Below are 17,670 nucleotides of genomic sequence, written 5' to 3'. Positions count from 1 at the left end.
AAGCAATCTCTTCCTAGCATAACTACTCTATTAAGAGCCGGGACAGAATCCAAAGTTCTTGTTCTGACTTCAGCAGTCTGAGTTAGACAAATCAAGTGGGACAGACTATTGTTGTATTTGAAAATTGAAAATCCTCCAACCAAAAAGGGGATGATAGCAACCCTAAATACTCTAAGTGCACTTAACCTGCTAAAGTGCTGCATTTAACTTCATTATAAGGGAGCATCCATTTCAAAAGGCCAATTGCACAATTTAACCAAGGAGTCAATTTGCACTTAAAGGCTGCAGTGCATAAAACCAGCCCTACAATGCCTTGAATTGGTACTTTCACTTTAACATCAGCAAAAAGAAGTTAAAAGTGTATTCTATCAATTTTATGGAATAATATTTACTGCCATATATATATATATATATTGATATATATATATATATATCAACCTGCTTGTAAAGCAATCGACCCGTCCAACAAGTCCCGCAACACATCAATCTGAATATCGATGCTTCTGCCACCTTCCTTCATTTTAGCATATCCGCATGTCTGCATGCTCATTCTGTCACATCAGCTGCAAACAGAGTGACGGTGGATCTTTCACTGTCATTGTCTTATATTGTACAAAGCTATCCAGCAAGTCTCTTTATCATCATTCATCTCAAAATGAAAACTCTCTCTGAGTTCTCTCGCTGTCACATATCATTATTCATTTCCTCAGAGGAAGACATCTGCAGATTTAAAGAGATGACATTACACCATTTCTGCTCAATCATTCCATTACAACTTGTTCTGTAATTACATTGTCATGTACTGTTCTCTTTTTTTTTACGAGTCAGAGTGGAAAAGTCCATGTAATTGCAGTTTATCAACTGGCATGTTAAGGTTCACACTTCCACTTTGCAAGAAAGCTTGGACTCAGGAAGTCACACGTAGCTTTGTCTTTGTGCAAGTTGGGTACTGAGTCGTCCTACCAGGCTAGAGCAATAGACAGGTTCAAAACCAATCTGTACATTTAGTGGAGCATGGTGTTTATGCTCTTCTGCATAATTTACCCGACAGGTTTTTCATATCAGTGAAGAAAACGCAGTGTGACTAGAATTCTTGCCCTCAGTTAATGTTTGATTAACAGGCTTTCCAACCATGACAAAATGCTTCCAGGTGTCGACACCTGTCTCCTCATTGAGCATACACCTCGTGCCGTTTGCTGTTGCTGGTTTGGAGCACTCCCAGTAAGCCACACAGTATGTTTGATGCACCATAGTTTGCTTGCATGAGGACTGAGACCTGCCTTTTCAGATGTTATGGTCCCGTTATTTGTCTTGGGTCTAAGTTCTCCCTCCACAATAGAAGCAGACTTCAGGATTAAATAACATCACTTCAGAGTGACCTAGGAGCTTTGCCACCACTTTGTTGTTCAGTTGATTGTGATTCAGTTTTTCTGGCAGACTTCACCGTGCCAGACTGCTTGTCTATCCATCTGTTCCCCTTATCTGGTTATACACCTGTTCATGTGCATGTGCATGTGTTTGTGTTTGTATGTGCAGATACAGATACATTTCTCGTGTAACTAAGCTTAGTATAAACACTGTACATTTACACACATTTGCATTGCGTCATCAGATGCACCAGATGTTTGACCGCCATCATCCGCACATGTGAGGTATGTGAAACCTGGAAGCAATTTCCACGTTTTTGACCTGCTCGACATTCACCTTAGATAGAATTACTGATCAGAAACTGTGTGTGTGATCAGATTTCTAGTGTGAGTGTTCGATTTCCTCATGCAGACGTGCCCTGCACCTCTGTGCTGTGCATAGCTCCTCTGCTGAGCCGCAGCACAGGGGTCTTAGAGGCTGTGAGTTCTGCTTGGCTGCCCGCATGGAGCCCAAGATCCAGGGAAACGTGATGAGCCGACAGACAGAGCAGCGGCGTGAGACTGAGTTCCCTGACAGAAAAGGTAGATGGACAGGTAGAACCAGAGACTAATGGAGTTCAAAAGGACAGTCAGACAGATTTTGCTCAGTCAGACGTAATGAAGACAGAAAAGACCCTGCTCCCTGCAGATAGAAGTGCCTTATCATCCCCAATCCAGCTCTGTACATTGTCCGCTTATCACTTCCCTCTCTGCTTTAGAGATCAACATCAAGGCTGATTTAAAAATAATAGATACTATTTCAGCTCATCTTAAAACTTCTGCCTGCATTTCTTGTCAGATTAGGCTTTTTTGGCAAAGAAGATGTCCCTGCCTTTTCAGTTGCCCACTCTGGCAATGGGAGCTGTATAGAGATGGTTTTAGCCTGACAGAAACCCCCCTACATTCTGTTGTTGTTGTTGTTGTTGCTGTTGTCAGTCTTGCCACTAGGGGTCAGTCTGGCTCTAAATCTCAACCTGCCTGGACTGAAATGTGCAAAGAGTCACATGTTTTGTTGCTTAAATTGAATCATCCCTTTTCACCAATACTTAGTCTATAAGTGTAAATAATTTGCAGTCTGGGCATGTTTATTTTTCTGTCCTGCTCAATGCAATTAAGAAGTATGACTGCAATATGTTTGGTATGACTGATAGTCTTGCGTGCAAATTGAGAATTCACAAAAGAAACGACGTCTCGTCCGTCTCTTTTCTCTCTTTTCTCTCTTGTCACAGCTGAGAACATGCCTGTGTGGATGTGTGTGTGCTTGTGCTCAGCTGTGTGTGTGTGTGTGTTGGGGCTGTGTGACTTTAGCTATCTGACAGGGCATGTTTGATGGAGGGCAGAAGAAAGGGCTGGTGTGATAGCTCTGATAAAGGACGATGAGAAAGGAGCCAGGTGTAGGTAGTAATGATATTCCAGGAGGGGCGACTCGGGCTGTGGGAGCGGAGGGAGGGGTGTGAGAGGAAGGAGGGTGGGGTGTGGCGGAGGAGGGTGAGGCGGAGGATATCACTCTCTCTCTCTCTCTCTCTCACACACACATATACAGATACATGCACAGCAGGACAGGGCATAATGAAGACTGAGCAATAATAGCCACAATCCCCATGGGCGCGAAGACTCAGACAGCTATCTGACTTTCACACTTTAAAGACGCACACATGCCTTTTGTTGCCCACACATTAATGTGCAAATACACTTTAGCAGTGGCACACAAAAAGGGCACGTACATTCACACGTCACACTTGTTTTTGCATATGCTATAACATACACGCTTATCAGGATTCTGATTTGGGCAGCAGTGGTGGAGCAGTAGACCTGCCTCTATGTTCTAGTCAACCATGCATGACAACACTGCACAGCAAGACGGACACAGAGAGAGAGGACAGGGGAGGTAAAGGGAAGAAGGTGATATGAATGGAATGGCAAAGTGTTTTGAAATAGGTGAAGACTGTTCAGAGTATAGCAAAAGACACAACGGGGTGTCAAAGTAATGATTATACTGATGCTGACGGGAAACAGTGGAAATAATGCAGCACAATCACAGGGACGGCTCACGGCACTGTAACACAGTATAAAGATTAAGTCCATCGGGGTGAGGAGGGGGATATGCAGGGAATGAGGGATGAAAAGAGAACCACTGGGAGAGATGTATATGCAGAGAATGGTGTGTTTTTGGGCTCGGCTGTTTGTTCAGCCAAAATGTGGGAGACCAGCCAGGATGCATAAACAAAAGAGGAAAACGAGGGAGAAAGGATGAGAGAAGGTCAAGCAGACTGAGCAACAGACAAAAGCTCAGCCACACAGACAGATTTAGACGGCACTACATTTTTACCAGTAACCATTTGAATAGGTGTGAAGAAATAATAAAATAACTTTTATAACATGTACATGTACATGTACTTTTCACATAACTGCTCTTTATATACCATAATGTGCTTTTTTTATGTTGGTTTGAGTCGGCAACATGAGCCTTCTTTTTCTTTTTTTAGTACTGGCAAGAAAAGAAGTATATCTTAAAGCCAAGGACAAAATAATGTAATGCAATATAAATGGAGGGAGAGAGAGAGAGAGGGAGAGAGGGAGGGTAGGGACGGCAGATGGTTGAGACCGAGTCGGGGTGAGCAAAAGAGGATTTATTAGCTCTGAAGGCGAGGCAGAGGTGCCGTGTTCAGCCTTTCCCAGTCAAGCACATCTGAATATCAAAATGAGGAGAGGAGGCACAATTACAATTAAGGCGAGACAGAAAAATAATGCAGCCATGTAGTGTTGTAGTGTGACCAATATGGGCTCTTAAATGTCAATGCTCGAACCAGTAGCTGTAGTGAAATTCCGAATTTGTCAACAAATTCTTCCATTACTATGACAAATGATGTCAAACATGTAATTTACCCTTTAGGTGAGACGTAATCCCTCTGAAATAGCACTGAGACAATCACTGAGACTTTAAATTGAAATTCATTCCTTTCGTTGAGAGCAGGGAGATCACACATACAGACTATAAAGACACTGATTACTCATAGCTTTTGAGACAATGGGTCCCTCAATGCTTCTAATTGTCTTTTAACCAACGTTAGCTCCATGAGTTGGTTGAAAAACCTGTCCCTGGCTAAACCTTTAGTGTTTTCAGCCAATTCCCCATAAAATGAGTCTTAAAAATGCACATGGTGGCTACATACATGATAATGTGCTAAATGACTGATGTCCAAAACAAAAAGTCAGCCTTCTCACCAGCTGAGAAACCATGTAAAATACATGAAAATAAAGTATTAGTAATTGCAATTGCTGTATTTTAGTGTAGAGCTCAAAAGTCCCAGCATTATTAGTACGAGAGGAAAACATGTCAAACCTGATTATTTATTTCTAAATGAACCACAGACACATTTCAAATGCTTCATTACCAGCAGGGACAGCAACGTTGGTACTGTTTTCACCATGTGAGTCTGTTTGTGAGTCATCATGGCAAATAATGGTCCTGGAGCCAACTAGTGGGAACAACCACAGAGGCGGTTTTGAGCACTTTGCCAGGTGTTTTATGTCTGTTTGTCTGTCTGTCTGTGGGCAGATTTTGTCACTCTAATAGTGTTGCAACTGTGCAAGATGCTGTCACAAATAAAGTTTGAGATCGAAATTAAGTTTCAAGATGGGTGTGGTCCAAGCAGCGACGCCGGAAGTAGAAGTGGTATAATCCTCACCACCAGCCCCATGCGCACTGCTTCGACACGTGGAAGAAATCCTGGCCTAGTCACTGTCGCTAAGCTATAATTGGACATTTGCTGTTCTACAGAGGAGTTTGGCGCGCTGATGTCACACATGATAGTAGCCAAAATCGTAATCAGCCCAACACAATGGTTTGTTCTGCTTTTTTTCAAATTCATTTTATAATAATATAATAATAAAAATAATTGACTTGAAAAGAGGAAGACAACACAGACTAACAGAGAGACAGAAAAACAGGCAGCGAGGGAGCAGGCAAATTAAAGAAAAGTTGATGTGGTGTTTGACTCGGCATCAAAACACTCTCTAATTGCTCTTCTTGTGGTGTCGTACTCCCCGCTTCATAAGACTTCTCTCACAAGTTGCCTGAAGACACACTAAAACAGCATCCTTTTGTGTTTCTCTCCGTCTGTCTCATTTTGTATCCCACTACTTGTCACAAAAATATGCACACAAACACACACACAGACCCACTCGTGAGACACATCAGTATTTGTTCCGTGCCTTCGGTTTCTTTTTGCCTCTCTCTTTTTGTCTTTCTATCAACAAAACACACAGGCAGGCAAGCCAGCATCTCATCGGGACTATTCATTCATTCATTCATTAAAACCCGAGGTGGGCAAGCCCCTGCTGTCGCCATGGTGACAGCTCCATTGGTGCGACGGATAGAAAGTTAAACTCAATTTGATATTTAAAGATGTTTCCTCCTTAGTTGCCTGTCTGACGGACTACTTGTCTGCCTGCAGGAGAGGAGGGGAGGAGAAAAAAAAGAAACGAATCGAGGATAAATGTAATATCTTGCTAATGACTGAGGGGCAGAAGGACAGAAGGCTGGATGCAGCCGTTCAGTCTCCATCTACGTGTACATTCGGCCAATGTGAGAATATTGCTGCAGGGTTAAACAAAGAAGAGATTTATATATGAGAGGGGAAAAAAATACTGAAAAAACAAAAGTATAAATCAAATAGATTGAGTGACAGAAATGACTAAAAGCTGTTGGGATCAGAGACGGAAAGAGAGTGAGAGAGGGAGGGAGCGTGATGCGTAGAAAGATATGAAAAGCAATGGAAATATAATGAGAAAATGGGTGAGAGAGATGGAGAAAACGAACGAGAGGCAGAGAGAGAGAGAGAGAGAGAGAGAGAGGAACTAAAACAAACTTGAGGCGTAAAGCAAGAGAGACTGTCTCTGGAGGGGAGAGGTTGATTTGGGCCTGTGTGTGATTGGGTTTGGACGGCTCCTGCAGAGCCGAGGTGACTCACCAGTCCCCCGCACACACAGACGCACACAATGCTGTATATGTGGCGTGTATATATGTGTGGGGGAGAGAGAGAGAATGAGTGGTAACAGAGTAACTTCTTTACTGTCAGTGTCCTGCAGGGGTAAGTGTGTGTGTGTGTGTGTGTGTCTTTGTACGCAGATTTAGGCGCCGTGCTGCGTGCAGCCTATTGGGAGCTGTCACTCTTAATAACCGATAATAACACACTGTCCATCTCTGTCTCCAGATGCCCTCTGTCCCTGCTGATTCACTGCCTGTTGTACAATGATGTTATAACACAAACTAGTTTGAAATCAAATAATCTCATTCTCTTACATTGAAAAAAAAAAAAAAAAAGCTCCCATTATCCAGAGCATCGAGTGTCTCATACAGTCTCGTATGTCTCGGTCGCAGGTCATTGCGTAATACGTGGATGACCAGTGTCTGAGCTGACATTAGCAAGAGACAAATTAAAATCTATCAATGTTGTTGATCTACAAATATTACATTTTACATTTTTCATAATTGTACTTCCTCCCGTAGAGGCACCTCGCGCAGATTTCAGCGAATCAAATAAGCAGAAAAACAAGCAAAACAAATGACTTGCCGGCTGCTTGTGCGTCAGCTTTATCCAGCAGGGACGAAGACCCTCTACCCTGATGTACACTTGAATGATTCATTTGCAAAAAACAGATATCTCCGTTTTTATTGATTTCCCTAAATGAGGAGATGTAATGTATGTAGTCATGCATGCAGTAGTATATACACGGGTGACTTGTATGCTGCTGCATACATGTTCACGAGGGGTTCACTTCCAGTAACGCATCAAATTCCATCCACAGTTTTAGAACTTCATATTAAACCACCAGCCTGCCCAGGCAGATGAACAGGGTGTATAAATAGCCACTGTGTGTGCGTACTTTTAATTGCGTGTGTGCGTTTGGGCCAGCGTCTGGTTTAATGGCACATTAATGTTGCCTGGAACAAAGCCCTTCATCATTATCTCCACTCACATATTTTTTGGGGGGGAACATAAAAATGTAAATCGAGTGAGCATTTCACACGGGTAGGAAGGAGAGCTGGGAGGCAGAGTAATTTGATTAAAAAGATAATTGGGATATAACGTTATAGAGACGAGATAATTGTCGCCTTTTTATTTTGTTTCATTTTCCAAAGCCACAGGAAAGCATTTTTTTTTATCTTGTAAGAGAGGCTCCAGGTAAGAGGCATTATTTAAAGAGACAAGGTTCAAAATAACAGGTTTTCAAGGCAAGGCGACCAAAATCACCGTCCTCAGCTCTGTTGATTGCACGATAGGCTGGTTGTGTGATGTGAATAGTAAATGAGAAGATGGTGTTGTTGATATCATTCCGTCGGTCGCTGATAGTCTCACAGCAATGGTCTGTCTGATGCCATCCATTACAGCGACACAAAGAAGAGCTACCATCATTGCTTGTGAATGTGTTTCTGTTCAGGCATGCCTCCGGTGCCCGATGCCGCTGCGTATGCCTCCGTATCCACGTTGAAAGAGATATTTATTTCTCAAAATAGTTATCCACCGGCTCAAATGTCATTCTGGTTCACAAAAAAAAAAACCTTTCTGTTGTTACATGTTGCCACTGCATGTTTTCCTGGTCAGAAACCGATTAGTGTTACTATTAGTGTTGTTAGTATAAAACTTATGTTGGAGCATTTTAATAAGTGGGTGCCTCGTTGCACTTATTGATTGACTTTCCCTGTACTTGTTCTTCTTTTCTTTTTCGCGACAAGAGTTGATAAACCCGTTATTTATGTGAGCATTTCTTGCTTTGGGAAAGTCGGGGGCTATTAGAGATTAGGTTCATCTCGGTGCCGGGAGGTTTGAGTATTCTGTTGCCTCGTTATACGAAGCTCTAAATGTTTTGAGTATTTCAAGTTTTTGAGTATTTGGTGTGTGCACGCCTTTCCCATCAGTGCAGGGCAAACGTGACATGCATGTAGGCTGCATGAAGATGATAGTATTTTTACCTAAAGTTCAATATTCAGAGAATAAATATAGCAGCAAACAACTATTTGCTCTGTGAAGATATAGTGGAGTGATGTCCACCTGAGCAGGGAATGAAATCCCTCTGTGTGTGTGTTGTTATTCGAGCCTCTTTATGTTTTGTTGGCTGGCCGTGCGTTCCTATTAGTGCATGTGAGCGTATCCCACTGGCTAAGTTGTGTCAATCTGAGCACACCTAAAGAGCAGCCGAGCGGTCACCATCGCTTTATTTCTAGAGCAGTCTGCGAAATGTTTTCAACAACACAGCTCTGGTTACATTGCGCTTGTGTCGTACCCCATAGCTCCCATGGGATCAAAGAACGTGTCCCAGCCTTCACTTATTAGCCGTGGTGACAGTATATACCAGTGCAAACCCAGTACGTACCAAACTCACAAAAGTATCGGAAGAAAATTATTGTTTGTTCAGCTTTGGCCAGCACTAGTTCATCTGTGTGCAAAACTGCCAAACACCTGGGACTTCCCAGATCCCCTGCAGTACGTAAATGTAGAACTTCATTCAACCTAATAAAGTGTTGCCTATGGACATAATACAGGCAGCGATTACGTTTATCTACACTACATAAATCGAAAATCGATTGAGTGAAGGAATTTCAAGGAGACAGGGTTGGTGGGCGTAGTTTTATCAGATTTAACCGCAGGCACCAACTGATCACTCAAAGTAAGACACTGATTGACAAAATATGCTGGCAGAGCCTTAAAGTCTATGAGGGTCTTTTGTGGTTTTGAAATATAGATTTATAGTAGCAAGTGTGTTTTTGCATATCCAATGTTCAGCAATTGGTACAAAGCTCTGTGCACACATCACAAATTATTGACATGCAAGTTAGCAGTGATCATAGGCCATAATATCATAAGGACATCCGTCATGTTAGCAAGTGAGCAGAATGCCAATTGACGTAAACATGGAGAAATCGATGAAAATGGAATAACATATGTTTGAGGCTATAAAGGCTATAAATATTTGTACTGACCATTAATCATGCCGTTCTGCTAAAGTTCAGAGATGCAGAGAGAATAGTAACAGTATGCAGACAATTTAAGGCCAGCCTGATACAGGGAGTCATTGACAGGAAGTGTTTTTAATGACAATGAACAAGGTTGTTTTATATACTAATACAAAATAGGGGTTTTGATATCGAGGTAATTACGGTTTCAATTGTCTATTTCTAGACAATTGGTGGAAGCATCAATGTGTTCATTGAGGCACATTATATTCGTATATGATTTACAGCTGTGTTGGACAGAGAGAACACACACAGATCAGGTCTTGAAGGTTGAAGTGTGTTTTGCTATCTGCCTGAAAGGTCAAAGCCGAAGCACCCAGAGGAGTCTCTGTTTCATGTGTGTGTGAGCTGAGAAGGGAGAGTCTCTGCGCGCGTGTGTGTGTGTGTGTGTGTGTGTGTGTGTCCATCTCTACATGCATGCAAGGTTGTGTTTTTTCTCTCTGTGCCTTCACCTAGCTCTCTGCTTACCGATGAAACTGTGTCTTTCTGAAAGAAGTGAAGTTGGAAGACATTCACAGCCTCAGACCAGGAGCCGATAGATCTTCTCTCCCCACAGCCTCCTTCCACCTTCAGCTCCTCCAGCAATCCAACCAGGCAGCTCCCCACCCCCCTGTGTCATCTCAAACCCATTCTTGCCACTCATGGAATATTTAACGACAGACATGTACCTGAATGTCAATGGTGACAGGTCTTGCAGCTTTATGCTGTTTTACCTTGGGTCAGTGTCGGTGAATGATCCCTCAGGCTGAACGATGAGATGAGGCTGTGGACCTCAGGACCAAGCGCACTACATTTTAAAATAAATGTAATAAAACTTACAGAGTTAGAAGTGCTTTTGTCTAATTGTCAACAAACGGTCTCAGAAATTTTAATTCATAATGACTCAAATTAAACTGAGGACAGAAAAATGTATCAAAATGAAATGTCCCTTTTCCCATTTCCTGCTTTTTCGGTTTTGCCGAAGTTCGACATGTTTTCATGTGTGTGCAGCGTGCCTCTGTTAGTGTAGGTGTGTGTTTGTATGTGTGGGTGTGTGACTGCAGGTGTGTCTTTGTATTTGTGTGAGAAGGATAATGGGATAATGTGTTCAAATTGGACATGACTCATCAATTATTTCATCAGTGCCACCTCATAAAACCCCACGACATTAAAATGCATTTTGTGTGTTTGTATGTGCACGTGTGCATGTGTTTTAGTGAGACAGCAATTAGCTGCCAAGACGGTGCGCTTCAGCCGTGTGTTCACTGTCATGTACTGTTTTCTCACCTCCACGTCTTCTCTCTCTTTCCTCACAGGGTGGAGGAGAGTTTTAAGACTCTTTTCTGGTCGATCTTTGGGCTGTCTGAAGTGATCTCAGTGGTGCTGAAGTACGACCATAAGTTCATAGAGAACATCGGCTACGTGCTGTACGGGGTCTATAATGTCACGATGGTGGTCGTCCTTCTCAACATGCTCATTGCTATGATCAACAGCTCGTACCAGGAGATAGAGGTAGATAAATAAGATGGTCGGTCAATATTGAAGGTTGTAATGCTGTCAACAAGTCAATAAGGATTGTTGTCTGATCACATCTGGGCCTGCAGGAGAATTAGAGAGTGAGTTGAAAATACCATGAGCCTTAAAAAAAATCAATACAATGGAAGGAAGGTGCACGCAGCAGAGTGGAGATCTCCGCCAGTTGTGTCTGCAACGACCACTGCTGTAATGTTTGATTGAGTGAACACAACCCAAAAGTTCTCAAACCCCTCTTCTAGACCTCCACTCACACGTTCTTATTATAATCGATGCAGCTGTCTGCACGGGCTCAGTGCAGCTAAACTGCAGTTCAATGTGTAAAGCCTCATGTTGATCCATGTGAGTCGACTCAAGGTTTGAACTCAGAAGCAACTGATGATGAAAGTGACTGAGCCAGCGTCACTGGTTAATACCAGGGGTGGAAGAGGTACTAAGATCTTTAGCTTAAGTACAAGTTCTAATACCTGGATTTAAAAAAACACTCTGTTACAAGTAAAGTCCTGCATTCAAAATATTTCTTAGAGTAAAGTAACTAAGTATATAATCAAGAAACTGCACTTAAAGTATAACATTTGAAGTACTTCTTGTGCAGCCAAATGGGTTATTTAGTTGTTACATTATTATATATAATAATATCAGATTATTAATATTGATGCAGTAACATGTTAGATGGATTTAATGTGGTAGCTGACTGCAATAGAGCTCATTTTATTCATTTTATACTGTTGGGTGGTTTTATTTTCTGTAAAACATTGCATTGTATTTCATTTACTCATTATAAATAAATAATATATATGTACATTTACTGTCCATTAATTAATACCAAGCTGTACCAAAGGGGGGAAATTAAAATGACTAGACCTTGAGCATACAATCATAAATGAGCAGAAAATGGCCGGCTGATGGGTCCAGTAGTTTGCAAGAACAGCCATGGACAGACAGACACATATGCACATACGCACACACTCAAGCAAACAAACAAATACATAATCCCCTGAATACATAATCTCCTTTTAAGAGATTAAAAAATCACAGAGAAAAAAACACAGAGAAGTAAGTAAAGAAGTAACTAGTTATTTTCTCAGAGGTTTCTACAATCTAATGTGTTTTGTAAGACTTCACAAGCCCTGCTTATTTCAAAGCACACTCTGTGTCTGTCTGTCCGTCTTTGCAGGAGGATGCCGACGTCGAGTGGAAGTTTGCCCGAGCCAAGTTGTGGCTCTCCTACTTTGACGAGGGCCGCACCCTGCCCGCCCCCTTCAACATGGTTCCCAGCCCAAAGTCCTTCTACTACCTGGTCCTCCGCATCAAGTCCTGTCTGATACGCCTCTGCAAGGCCAACAGCCATCGCCACAACGAGCTGGAGCTGGGCATGCTCAACTCACAGGCCAAGGTCAGGGTCAGGAAGCCTTGGATTACTTCTCTCGTGACGAATTTCAGACACAAAACAAAATAATATTTAGCTATTTTACATGCATTGTTCTCCGTGACAGCGAACAACAAAAGGGCTGGCATTATTTTTGACATTGTGAAGAATCGATTATTATGATTTTCAAAACAAAGTTGCAGCAGCAACTAAATAATAGAGTTTCTCTTCATGTCAGTATTATTATCCTGTCTAAGTGCTTTGATCCAACTATTCCCACATTTTACAGGAACTCTGGTGGGAGCCAGGAAATACATTATATTGCCGCTGCATGCCTGCAATGCAACTTCAGCTCCTTTCATTTGTACACGTTCTCCCTCTAAGGAATGTCCTAAATCTAAATATAATCACTGTAATGAAAAGAAAATATTGCGTGAAATAAATAGCATCGGCCATTTAACACAGAATCAATCTTAGCGCTGGCCTCCGCAGGCATTTCCTCTGTCTGATTCCTCGACTCCAACGGCTCACACCAGCGCCTCAGATAAGCTATTAGTCAGGCCTGCCTCTTCTCAAATGCCAGGGCAGGTTTCGGATGGGGACAAGATGGGTTACACCCCGCTGCCTCTGTGAGCTCCTGAAGTTCTCTGTAGCCGCTGACAGTTTAACTGCAGATCCAAGCAGGTTCAGCAAGCGATCGATAAATAAGCTCGCTCGCACCCAACCACAGTGCAGCGGTGAGAATGTCAAATGAGATTTGGACAAGACAGCGTGATCTTTCTGAATCGTCGGTCTTTCGGTCCATGTTACTCATGAGGATATCCACCGTTTGAGAAAGGTGATGCGCTAAATTTCATCTAATTGTGTTCGTTTCAAATCAGCATATGTTCAGGAGATAACCAATTAAGTTGCAGTTTCTAAAGTGAATATTTCTTTCATATATTCACGGTAGTTGGGACAACGAATAGCTTGCCAAAAGCAAAGAAATTACATTTTGAGGCAGCAGAGGCCATCAAAGCATGTTATTGATAGGGACTAGATCACAGAATACAAAACCAAGAGATTTGAGCTGAGTCAATCGGGCTTTGGTAAAGCTCTGCATAAAAGATGTGTTCCTCACATGAAGCAGAAGCAGAAGCAGTACTTCCCATCTGGTAGTGGGGTTCAATAAAGCAGTGAGTAGAACATTTAATGTGCCTCTCTATTGCAAATCATTTGTGTATGCAGTAGGTGTTCTGTGTTCTACAAAGTCATAAAAAGTACTCTACATTATGTTATTTCTCTGAGCACAAGATTCCCTGCGAAATGAAAACATATAAAGTCAGTGAGAGCCCAAATGAATGTAGCCCTGAACGGTCTCTACTTTAGGTGATAATTGATTCTCTTTTATTAGGCTACATACTGTGGGTTGGTTGAGGTTGTATCATGAACTTCATGTTTTTTTTTCTGATGTGATTTGACTTAAGTTTGAACTTTTGAGCTTTGGCAGTTATTCTTAATAAGAAAAAAAGCAAAAAATGAACGTCATCCATCTATCCATTTTCTTCTGCGTATCCTGGGCCGGGTCGCTGGGGCCAGCAGGCATTTTCCAGCTCTTCCTGGGTAAACCCAAGGCGTTCCCAGGCCAGACGAGATTCATGATCACTCCAGTGTCTTGGGTCCCGGAGTAGACCCCAAAAAACCTCTAACGGGAGGCATCAAGGAGGATCCTGATCAGATGCCCGAACCGCCTCAACTGGCCAGTTTCAACGTGAAGTAGCAGAGGCTCTACTACGAGCTCCTTCCGGATGTCTGAGCTCCTAAAGCTATCTCTAAGGCTGAGCCAAGACGCCCTCTGAAGGGAGGGCACATGTAGAATGTACATGTTATTTATTATTCATTATTAAACTTTTGAATCATCAGGCTACTATGTTGAGAAAGTTCAACTCCTCCATAGCTTTAGTGCGTATAGAGCAGCAGCTAGTTGTGTGTGTCCACACTTAAGTTAGAACTCATTTTGTCACTGCAGTGCCAACATGACACACAAGCTAGGCCGCGTGGACATCGAGGAAATCTGGAAGTGAGTTGATAGGAATTCACTCTGGTCAAGTGATGATGTTGATTCTCTTTGAAGACATCTGTGGGCACCAGATACCTTCCTTTATTGTTGTTTTGTTTTGCCAGTGTTGCCACCTGCAACACCCTCAAAGGCTTTCATTATAGAAGAATACTCGACCCTGAAATATGCCGTTAACACTGTATCTCACTATCCCAACAGGATGAACGCCTCAGGACTTATCCACGCCCGGGAGAAGAGTTCATCCCCAGGAAATCTAGAAAACACCCGACCAGATACGAGGTAAGACGGGGAGCAAAGGATGGACGGAGCGAAGATAAGACCAAGCACAACCGGAGAATCTCAGAAGCGATTGAGTAGAAGTGAAAAGAAAGGATTAAATGAGAGGGAGGGAATATTATGGATGAGGAATATGAAACAAAACAAAAGTGTGAGTGGCTGGAGGTTGATAAAGAACGACAGGAAGAGAGACGGAGAGAGAAACATTAGAGGGTTGAAAGAGGTGAAGAGACTGCTATGAAAGACGGAGGTAAGGAAGAGTGAGGTAGGGAGATGAGCTAGAGACAACAGAGAGGAAATACTTTTCCAAGAGATTGGATGAAAGGGCATCGACTGAAAAGAAGGCAGGATTGAACAAGTGATTGCGAGTGAAAGAGTGAGAAGAGGAGCGGCAAAAAGAAAAAGAGAGACACTGAGCAGAGGCTGAAAACGCCTCTAATGAGCTGTTTGAGGGAGATGGAAGGCAGGCACTCAGCAAATGAGCTGAAAGTATCACGCTGAGAAAGGGAAGCAACGCTCTCCTCCTGAGTCTGCCCTTCACCTTTTCCCTCAGGGAAATCTAACTTCCTTCACACGTCGATTGCGCTTTTCTCCCAACCCTCGCAGATTGTGTGGGTTTTCACGCGCACGCCAGGCATGGAGTTGTCTCTTTATATGACAGTTGTATGTGTGGTGACAAGTATAGACTCATTCAGAGTGCCTACATGCAGAGATTGACTGCGTGAGCCTTGGCAAGAGCTGCAGGACATCCCTGTTGGCTACAGATCGATACTCAATATTTCACACAGTCTCCGAGACACAGTGCTGCTCTCTACCACTGTCTGCATGATTGTGTGTGTGTGTGTGTGTGTGTGTGTGTGTGTGTGTGTGTGTGTGTGTGTGTGTGTGTGTGTGTGTGTGTGTGTGTGTGTGTGTGTGTGTGTGTGTGTGTGTGTGTACATAGGCACGTACACATGAATGGTGATGAATTCACTAATGTCAGATCACCTCATCACCTTCTCTCTATTCATTCTCTTTTCCTCTCCTCCGCTTAGAATATCATGAAGCGCCTGACGAAGAGGTATGTGCTAAAGGCCCAAGTGGACAGAGAGAGCGATGAAGTCAATGAAGGTAAAAATTCCCTCATCTTTAAAGCCCCACTCTCATTGTGTCATTAGTGGCTCAGTGCATGTCGGATAAAGTCCATCAAATGAGGTCTCTCTGTATATCGTAGTATTGTATACAGTACATGTACTGTATGACTGCATGTACTCACACCTGTCAACTATAGCACAGTTTTGGGGCTTTGCAGACAAGGGCTTACCTGCATACATGTCTGTGTTTGCTCGGGTTCACGCGTCCTGATTGTTGTGTCCGTGTGTGTGACTGTGTTGTAGGTGAGCTGAAGGAGATCAAGCAAGACATTTCCAGCCTCCGTTATGAGCTCCTGGAGGAGAAGTCCGATGCCGCTGGAGAGCTGGCTCTGCTCATCCAACAACTTGGCGACAAGTTTGGCAAGAACACCATGAGGCACTGACAGGACTCGCAAGAGGGAGAGAGAGAGAGGACGGGAGGGAGGAAGATGTGAAAGAGGGTGAGATCAGGGGGAGGGGGAGGCAGGAACAGGGAAGGTATTTTTAAGACCTTTATGGTGGAAGAGTGAGAGGAAAAAAAGGGAGATGGGAGGCAGGATGTTTAGGAGATAGACAGGGAAGAAAGTAGAAGAAATGCGTGAGAGAAACAGACTGGGCGCAAGAGCGGAAATTCGATAACTTAATGCAAATGACAAGGGTTTTGTATTATGCAATGACCAATTAAGGAGGAATGTGAAAAGAACATAGCTGCGACTGCACTAGAGCACCAGGCCGAGGGTCAGAGGTGAAGTAAACTCAGTGGAAGGGGCTTTGTGTCGACAGTTGAATTCTAATAAAAGGCGACGTCTTCAGGGAGTCATAAGAATATTTGAAGAAAAAAAAAAACACTGTTTTTCACACCTGAAAGGCTGGCTTTGCTTCTATGTCTTCACTTTGACAGGACGAGCACAGTGACGCCTGTCGAGATACCGTACTCTCCTTTATACACCAGGCTATCTAATTAATGCATTTCCATCCACAATGCACACCTTGATCAGGAGTCAAATGATTCAGGACAAAGCGATGAAACAGTGTAGGATTTATACACTCATTTGAAAGTCATTGAAGCTCTCTCCAAAAATGCAGTCAGTGACGTTTGTATGTCCACATAACACACAGTGTGCCGGTAAGGCATTCAGTATTGCAGCTCCTTGTGAGTGCTGATAACACTACAGTATGTATTTTACCTCACTCAGAATTATTTAAATACAATGTACTAAATAAGCACATGCTGCCAGAAAGTAAGCACGTATGGGTAATTCATGAGTAGCAAATACAGGATAAAACAAGGAAATGTCACAGGATACCTCTCCCACTTTGTTTAGAGTCGAGGTCTCGTGCATATTTGACCACTTTAAGACGAAAAAACTTTAAATAGGACCTAGATAACAGTCGTGGGTGTTCTCCTTTTCATTGTGCCTTTGCAGTACAAAGTGTTTTCTAAAATACTAGCCAGATAGCGACATGACCTTGAGCAGTTGGTGTTTACAGCTGTAAAATGCAGGAGGTCAGCGCTTGTTATTAGCACATGAAGGTCGAGAAACTCCGTCTGATCGCTTTAAAGCAACCAGACGTTTGTGATATGAGAAAACGGGGGAGATATAGAGATATGGGATTCTGGTTATAAAACACTGGGGTTGTGCTGCAGAGGCTGTGTGGAGTCATTTAATGGTCTTGTTTTTCTTTTGGAGACTTAACGGACATAGTGCTGCACTAGCTAACTGGCTGCATTACACTGACATGGGGAACAGTCGGTAATAGTTGAACTGTTGCTTTAACTAATATTAGACATAGAGAAAATGTGATCCAGTAACAATGCAGTTTGATAAACTGCTAATTCTGCCCACTAGAATTGAGATGTGTTTTTATTGTGAAGTGTAGAATTCTATCTAATGCGACCAATACACAGATGTAGATAC

The 17,670-nt window shown here is 42.8% G+C and overlaps 1 protein-coding gene across 2 annotated transcripts in view; it reads left to right on the top strand.

Moving 5' to 3' along the window:
• trpc7b (transient receptor potential cation channel, subfamily C, member 7b) overlaps window positions 1-16,155 on the top strand; it is a gene marked incomplete at both ends in the record, with an annotated part of 44,038 nt that extends 27,883 nt beyond the window's left edge. Inside the window, 5 exons of one of the 2 annotated variants that reach the window (XM_079167224.1) lie at window positions 10,719-10,914; window positions 12,113-12,331; window positions 14,562-14,642; window positions 15,674-15,749; window positions 16,016-16,155. In XM_079167224.1, the coding sequence (XP_079023350.1) occupies window positions 10,719-10,914; window positions 12,113-12,331; window positions 14,562-14,642; window positions 15,674-15,749; window positions 16,016-16,155 (712 nt within the window). Of the gene's footprint in view, window positions 1-10,718; window positions 10,915-12,112; window positions 12,338-14,561; window positions 14,643-15,673; window positions 15,750-16,015 lie in introns of both variants that reach the window. The other variant, XM_079167223.1, reaches the window with a different exon arrangement.
• Window positions 16,156-17,670: the final 1,515 nt, after the last annotated feature.

Source organism: Pholis gunnellus (assembly GCF_910591455.1).
Source record: "Pholis gunnellus genome assembly, chromosome: 10".
NCBI lineage: Eukaryota > Metazoa > Chordata > Actinopteri > Perciformes > Pholidae > Pholis > Pholis gunnellus.
Note: the sequence above shows the minus strand (reverse complement) of the source record. Positions and strands in the feature narration are given on the sequence as shown.